At 39.8% G+C, this 8460-nt stretch overlaps 1 protein-coding gene and 1 long non-coding RNA gene across 2 annotated transcripts in view; one reads left to right on the top strand and one right to left on the bottom strand.

The window, feature by feature from the left end:
* The window catches only part of LOC308079400 (sortilin), a 34683-nt gene extending 26786 nt beyond the window's left edge, over positions 1–7897 (top strand). The window contains exons 15-21 of the mRNA XM_080420865.1: positions 240–433; positions 1349–1547; positions 1697–1813; positions 2981–3125; positions 3525–3631; positions 4253–4373; positions 6362–7897. Coding sequence (XP_080276991.1) covers positions 240–433; positions 1349–1547; positions 1697–1813; positions 2981–3125; positions 3525–3631; positions 4253–4373; positions 6362–6376 — 898 coding nt within the window. The 3' untranslated portion in view covers positions 6377–7897. The remainder of the gene's footprint in view (positions 1–239; positions 434–1348; positions 1548–1696; positions 1814–2980; positions 3126–3524; positions 3632–4252; positions 4374–6361) is intronic.
* LOC308079906 overlaps positions 1–8460 on the bottom strand; it is a 53664-nt gene that overhangs the window by 37724 nt on the left and 7480 nt on the right. The gene's annotated exons all lie outside the window — the stretch shown is intronic.

Here is an 8460-nt window from a genome sequence, read left to right on the forward strand (position 1 = left end):
TGCTGTTTTTTTTACATTTTTGAAAAATCTTGAAAGTGTTTGAAACATTTTGAATAATTTTGTATTTTTTTTTAACACAAATCTTCTCTTCTGGGGGAGTCCCTGGCATAAAATATTTTCAGATTGGGGGTCAAATACATAATTTTTTTTGGGGTCCACCTTGGCACGAAAATAACTACCGATTTAGAAGGCACTTGTAGAATCGGCCTCAGGTCTTAATGGGTTCATCATATGTGCAGGTTCTCTACAGATGAGGGCCAGTGTTGGAAGGCATACAACTTCACAGAGCAGCCCTTCTTCTTCGCCGGCCTGGCGTCTGAGCCGGGCACCAAGGCCATGAACATCAGCGTCTGGGGCTACAGGCCAGAGGACGACGGTCAACCCATGTGGGTCGCCGTCACCATCGACTTCCAGAGTCTGCTCACCAGAGAGTGTGAGTCAAAATGCTGCGTGTTGTTTGTGGTTTGTGCCATTTCTAATCGATGTAGGTGTTTAGCAGACGCTTTTATCCAGAGCACTTCCAGAGTGCAAGGTGAACTCTAGTCAACAACAGAGTAAATGGTCACGTGAATAGAGTGTAAACAAGACCATTACTGTAGGTGGTACGAAGCAAACGTAATAGGCCTACGGTATCTAAATAACAATGTTAACAATTAAACAACACACAGTACATCGGCATAGTATAATATGGGGAGGCCATAGCTGAGTGGTTAGTGAGCCCGCCTAGGGGAGCCAGAGGCCCTGGTGTCCCAGGTACGATTCCAGGCCAGGCCAGCAATGTGTCGATGTGTGTCCCTGAGCAAGACTCTTAACCCCTAATAGCTCCCCGAGCAGCCACATATGGCTGCTCACTGCTCCTAGTTGTTATAGGATGGGTAAAATGCAGAGGACAAATTTCACGTATGTGCAAATGTACTGTGACAAATAAATCCCCAAGGCGTGGGGCCTATATTATATTATTATATAACCCGCATCTATCAAAGGCGCAAATAATGAGGAGTGCTAGGACGTGAGGTACAAGAAGTGATACAAGTAATGAGGAGTGCTAGGGTGTGAGGTACAATAAATGATACAAGTAATGAGGAGTGCTAGGACGTGAGGTACAATAAATGATACAAGTAATGAGGAGTGCTAGGACGTGAGGTACAAGAAGGTTCCTTGGCTTAGGAATGCGACAAAAACAAATAGAATCTCCATGAATTCAAGGCTTCATGGGTTGTGTAATTGATAGAAAAAAGACTGGTTTTGGGTGAACTACTCCTTTAAGTACAGTACTTATTAGTATTTATGTACTTGGTTTACTTTCCACCACTGAAATATTGCACCTGTGCCAACACGCTTTGTCCAGGTGATGAGAGGGATTATGAGGAGTGGCTGGCTCACTCCGCAGAGAGAGAGGAGGAGGACCCGGCCGACGACGGCTGTGTGCTGGGATACAAGGAGACCTTCAGGAGGCTGAAGAGGTTGTCTGTCTGCAGAAACGGACGGGACTACATGGTGAACAAGAGACAATCCCCCTGCGTCTGCACCAGAGAGGACTACCTCTGGTAAGGCTGTGCATTGACGCTGACATATGATGCTATACTGGCAGAGTATGATCAATTAACTTTCAATCTGCCCAGAGGATTTATAAGAACAATAACTACATGCATCAACATTGTGAATGTCCTCTATTAAACACGTGTTTTGTCAACAGTGACTACGGTTACTATCGTCATGAGAACAGTTCCGAGTGTGTGAGACAGCCCGACATCACCGACAAATTCCTGGAGGTCTGCATTGACGGAGAGGAGGACGAGCTTCTGACATCTGGGTAATGATGGCACAGACGCACGCACGCACGCACGCACACACGCACCCACGCACCCACGCACCCACTCATACACACACATGCATGCATGCACGCACCCATGCATACACACATGCACGCACACACGCACCTATGCACAGTGGTGGAAAGTAGCTAAGTATATTTTTTCAGTTAAAGTACTGTACTTAAGTACAATTTTGAGTTTTTGTTTGTTTTTACTTTACATGAAGTCAATTTTTCCAAAACTGCATACTTCTATTCCACTACATCTCAGAGCAAATGCACTTTTTACTTCACTATAAGTATTTGAAAACGTTGAGTTACAATTAAGTTACTTTGTAGATTTCTAAGATTATTGTTACAAAACATACATTAACCAATTAAGCCCTATTTTATACTAAAAAATAAAACAGCCAAACTCACAAAGATTTTTGTACTTTTACTTTGGTACTGTAAGTATATTTTAAAGCCAACATTTGTACACACTCAAGTAAGATTTTGAATACATGCCTTTTCTACATTGAAGAAAAGGCATGTATTCTACTTTTACTTAATCAGGAGTTATAAGCCAGGGTAGGCTGAGTGGTGGACACTGCTCTTGTCTTTGCATGTCTTTATGTATGTATTTTGTTTTTTTCTTGTGTCATGTCAAATGTGTGTACTGTTATATGTTGCATACATGGCTGTTTGGGTCGCAAGACAAATTTCAGTGCAAACTGACAATAAAGTATTATCGTATCGTATCGTATATCGTATATCGTATCGTACTTCTGAAATCTGAATATTTCTTCCACCACTGCCCATGCACAACTTTCTTTCCTGCAGTGGACCCCTCCCATAAATATCAAACAGTCCCTAAAGTATACACTGCACACACATTACCTGAAGGCAATGTCTGCTAATGGCTAGAATGCAAGTTATCCTGGTACTTAGTATATATATGTGTATTTAGTTTCCACTAATCTCTCAAGACAGATGCCGATGGGTTCCCAGATTGAGTTTCCTTGCAAAACTACCGTTACCTGTTCAGACTCCTGTCTCGTTTATTTATTTTATACTTTTTTCTTTCACGATGTTCCATGGACCCTTATGGGTCCATTTGGGTACATTTTTACAAGCTCAGAATTTAACCAACACATTTGTGGTGGTTGTGCTGTGTACGTATTGTAGGTACCGGAAGGTTCCCAGTGACAAGTGTGAGGGGGGCTTCACTCCCCAGGCCAGTGTGGAGAACAACATAAGACCCTGTGGGGTCAAGCCCAGCCTCAAACCACCTGCCGGACACACATCCTCGGTCACACCCTTTGACACTCCGGTCAGTGAGGATGTGCTCTATTGTTGAAGTCTGTCTGTGTCTGTGTCCGTCTGTCTCTGTGTGTGTGTGTGTGTGTGTGTGTGTGTGTGTGTGTGTGTGTGTGTGTGTGTGTGTGTGTGTGTGTGCGTGTGCGTGTGCGTGCGTGCGTGCGTGCGTGCGTGCGTGCGTGTGTGTGTGTGTGTGTGTGTGTTTTTCCCTGGAACTTGCAGGGGAAAAAAGGATGCTCTTTATTAAATTGATGTTTCTGTCGTTAGACCTTCATCAGGACAAACTCGTAATGTTTGGCCTTGACTCTGAGAGTTATGGGGGTCCTTGAAATTAAAACCATTGAGAACCACTGCTTTAATTTAATACCATAACTTGGCATAAAAACGATGTGTGTGTGTGTGTATTCTCCAGAGAGAGAAGATGGTTCTGCTACTGGTGTGTGCTGGAGCGGCGCTCGTTGTTGTGGTGGCTATCGTTATTGCTGCTCTTGCGGTGAGGAAGATGATGCACAGGAACAGGTCTGTAAGGGCGCACACGCACACTCACGCACACACACACCCACACGCACACACACACACACACACACATGCACGCACGCACGCACGCACGCACGCACGCACACAGCACACACATGCGCGTGCAGGCACGCACACACACAACATCACAAAATCACACAAACTCACATTTTGAACCGAAATCCCATTGTTCTGATGACCTTCTCACACCTGAACAAAGGTTCAAAACCAGCAAGGCTTTATTTAACCACTTAAGCCCTATTTACATTAAGTAGTGCTACACATTGTTGTGATCTTTTAGATCTGCTATTTCCAACATTTTGGAAGCTTTTTTTTTGTTTTTGTTTTTTTGTTCTTAATTTCTGAAAGACCTTTGAACTGTTTTTGAAAGTATTCTTTATAAGAAATGTAAAACTAAAAACTGGATATTTACTTACCGCCCATAAATGGATCCGTGACCCAAAAGGGGGCACAACAACCCTATGTTTGTGCAACACTGAGAACTCATTGCAGACAGGTTTTAGTACTATACAGTATACAAGCTGTAACACACTATTCTGTCCTTACCTTACAATGAAGCAGCCATTGATGTGGGTAAACTCTGCCCCCCCCCCCCCCCTGCAGGGCGCCTGCGTATCGATTCTCGAACCTGCGGATTCAGGACGATGACAACGGCATGACAGTCGACCTGGACAGTGGAACCAGCAGCAACGGCACCACCACCTTCCATCAAGACTCAGACGATGTAAGAGTTGACACCAGTGGTGTAAAGTAAACTAAGTACATTTACTCAAGTACTGTACTGTACTGTACTGTAAAGTAGAATTTTGAGGTACTTTTACTTTACTGGAGTATTTCCAATTGTCTATACTTTTACTTATACTCCACTACATTTTAGAGGCAAATATTGTACTTTTACTCCACTACAATTATTTGAAAACTTTAGTTAATAGTTACTTTGCAGATATAAATGATTACATTATAAAACATACATTAACCACTTTAGCCTTATTTTATACCTATGGCTATTTGCAAATAGCCGATCTACAAGCTCACAACTCGTCGCATTGCGAGGCGTTGTGAGCTTGTAGATCTGTTATTTTCAAACATTTAAGTACATTTAAGTACATTTTGATACCAATACTTTTGTACTTTTACCTTAAGTTTTTAATTCCGGACTTTTACTTGTAACCGAGTACTTCTACATTGCAGTATTGATACGTTTACTTAAGTAAAACATTTGAGAACTTTTTCCACCACTGGTTGACACTGCAGTCAAGTCAAGTACATTTCAGTTCAGCTACATTTCCTTGAGATGCAAACTCAACACACTTAATAACCCATTTAGACCTGGAAAGCCTATATGTTGTTGTAGGTAGGTAGGTAGGTAGGTAGGTAGGTAGGTAGGTAGGTAGGTAGGTAGGTAGGTAGGTAGGTAGGTAGGTACTTTATTCATCCCCGAGGGGAAATTAAGGTGTTACAGCAACTCTCATAGAGACATCAATAAAAATAAAAACACATTATAGTAATAGAAAACATCTAAAATAGGCATCTAAGCATAGTCAACCTACAATATTAAAAATTGACAATTGACAGACCAAAACACTACTAAAGAGTCCGATGGCTTGCATCCCACATCCCTCATCCTAAACAGCCTGATCAGCCTGATCAAGCCAACCAGATGTGGAGTTGTACAGTCTTATTGCTGTAGGCAGAAAAGATCTCCTTTAGCGCTCCTTCTTGCAACTTGGGTGTAACAGTCTGTTGCTAAAGGAGCTTTTCTGCCCTTTCACTGTGTCATGTAGGGGGTGGGAGGGATTGTCCATGATGGCCAGGAGTTTAGTCTTCATCCTGCTATTGGCCACCTCCTCCACAGTATTCAAGGTGGTACCAAGAACATATCCAGCTTTCTTGATAAGCCTATTCAGCCTCCTGCTGTCGCCTTCCTTGATATTACCCCCCCAACATACCACCGCATAAAGCACTGCGCTGGCCACCACTGATTGGTAGAACATGTTCAACAGAGTCCTACACACACCAAAGGAGCTGAGCCTCCTCACTCCTCCTCCTCCTGTACAGTTCAATCTGTGAAAGCATCTGTGTCATTTTAGATATTGTTGCTGTCGGGCAGAAACCTCATATCTCCATATTCTTTTTTCGTAAAGTAATGCCCTACTTGATCATACTAAAGCGTCACACAAAAGTATCAAAAGTATAGCAGATCCACAAGCTCAGAACACGGCGCGAAGCGAGCATTTTGAGCTTGTAGATCTGCTACTTTTGCTGCTTTTGAATTTGAATCCTAAAAATGACAGTTTTGGACATTGTGAGGTTTAAAACTTATAGGTTAGGGTTTAGAAGGCTTTTTTCTAAAACCTTCTATTTTTTTTAATGTTTATCCATTTAGACCTCAGGTCTAAATGCACTAACATTAAAATACAACAATAGTAGTTAATATTAGCCTGGTATACCTGGTTTACCAGGCTAGTTAGTATACCAAAGTAGGAACAACATACACAGAACTTCCTAGAAAGTACAGAAAGAATTTAAAACAATGGTTCTCCAAAAATAATTATGTCAAGGACACCCACATTTACAGTATATTAATTTGGCCATGGATCCCCATTAGAAAAGATTTTTTGACAGGGACGATAAGAGAAGATTTGTCAAGATTTGTCTTTCGAAAATATAATAATATAATGTAGACTGATATTTTCCTTCTGTATTTTACAGGATCTCATTGACTGAAACGTGTGGACATAATGAATGTGAATATCATATTGTGACCATTTCCAATGATGTGCTGGAAAGGACAATCTATTGCATTTCATTGGATTTATCAATGACATTTCAAACATTTTGTATTTTATTTTTTAAAGAATGAAATGTAAAAAATGCCAAATTTGCTATTTATTGAGCTTACTTAACCAATTAAGACCAACTCAAAATCTTTCAAACGACACGGTGTGAGCTTGTAGATCTGCTGTTTTTGAAAGTATTAGATTTTTTTTATTCTTGGAAATTATTTGTTAATGTATGATTTATGTTAATTATTATTATTGTAAGTTTTAATTGGAATATACTGTATATATTTTATATCATTTTGACTACAAAAATGGTGGCCAAAATAGGGATGCCAGTTTGAAAGTGCTTAGAGTTAAGGCAACAGATAAGGGACAACTTCAGATATTTACCTACTAATCCATATCTAAACAGTAGTATGAGTTGCTTAAAAAATATATATACATGACAAAAGCAGCTGTTTGGGTCTAAAACAATTGCACATACTATATTGACTATAGGCCTACTTTGTTTTATTTTGGCCTATACATGAAATGCACATTGTAAATATCTAGCATTTAAGCCACAATGCTCTGGAATGCTTTCGACTGTTAACTGTGAAATGTAATTTAATGTACTAATGATACGTATCCTTGTATTTGTTTATATTGTGTTAGTTTACCAGGATGGATTGCTTCCTCCTGACATAACAAGACCTTATTTTGTTGCTGTCGGGCAGAAACCTATTATCTCCATATTCAAACTTTTTGTGTTTTTCCTTCAATTAAAGCAGCACTAACAGAGCCTGCCTGCTTGCTCAGGGGATAAATTGAATCTTGACCTTCAGGTCAAAATTCATGTCAGATCCTAGGTGAGACATGACCTTTGACACGATCTAAATGTCTCAATAGAAGAGCATGGAGACAAAATACAACCACCACAATTGTATAAGTTATATTGTATTAACATACTCTACCATACAGATTGGGCAAAATTACATTATAGTCATAAAGAAAAGTTACACAGTGAGGCTTTAATGCCCTACTTGATCATACAACAGCGTCACACAAAAGTATCAAAAGTAATAGATAATGCAAGATCGAAACGCGGTGCAAAGCGACACGTTTTGAGCTTGTAGATCTGCTACTTTTGCTATTTTTGAATTTGAATTCCCTGAGAAGTAACAGTTTTGGACATATGAGGTTTCCACCCGACAGGGACGATTTTCTGGATGATCTCTGAATGTTTCTGAATGTTAGGCGTGGGGCAGATCTTGCCGTTTAAAAAGCTGATTTCCAAAATTCATATAGCACTGATTCCCAACCTGCGGGCCGTGACGATATAATTTGAAAGATTTAATATTTTAAAGATAATGGTAATTATTTTGTTCTTTAAAACCTTGAGAAATGCGTTTACATTGTGATATATAAATGACCTGGAACGCATCTGTGTCACTTTAGATTTCTTTGGCTATTCAAACATAACAGATCTACAAGCTCATAGCACGGCACCGAGTGCCGCGCTATGAGCTTGTAGATCTGCTATTTTTGAAAAATCTTGAAAAAAAATGTTTTAGATTTTTTTCCAAAAACTGTTAGGATTTAGATTTTTTTTAAAATCTGGAGTAATGGAGTCGTGTTTCCAATGTACCACGACTAGATCAACTGCCCAATAAACTTAACACTTCAAAGCAAATATGTATCATTGATCTCTGTAACGATCCTATCAAATCTGTATTATTAATCTGTATACAGATCAAATCTGTATTATTAAGCTGTATACAGATCAAATCTGTATTATTGGCCTGTATAAAGATCATCTCTGTATTATTAATCAGTAAGTATACATATCAAATCTGTATTATTAATCTGTATACAGATCAAATCTGTATTATTGGCCTGTATAAAGATCATATCAAAACTGTATCATTAATCTGTATAAAGATCTATCGAATCTGTAGTATTACTGATCTGTAAGATCAAATCAAAGTACCTGTAACATCTGCATCATTGGTCTCTACCAGAAGGTGGCAGCATACTTTCAGCAAAGAA

Source organism: Gymnoscopelus braueri (genome assembly GCF_963280865.1).
Source record: "Gymnoscopelus braueri genome assembly, chromosome: 23".
In the NCBI taxonomy this organism is placed as follows: Eukaryota; Metazoa; Chordata; class Actinopteri; order Myctophiformes; family Myctophidae; genus Gymnoscopelus; species Gymnoscopelus braueri.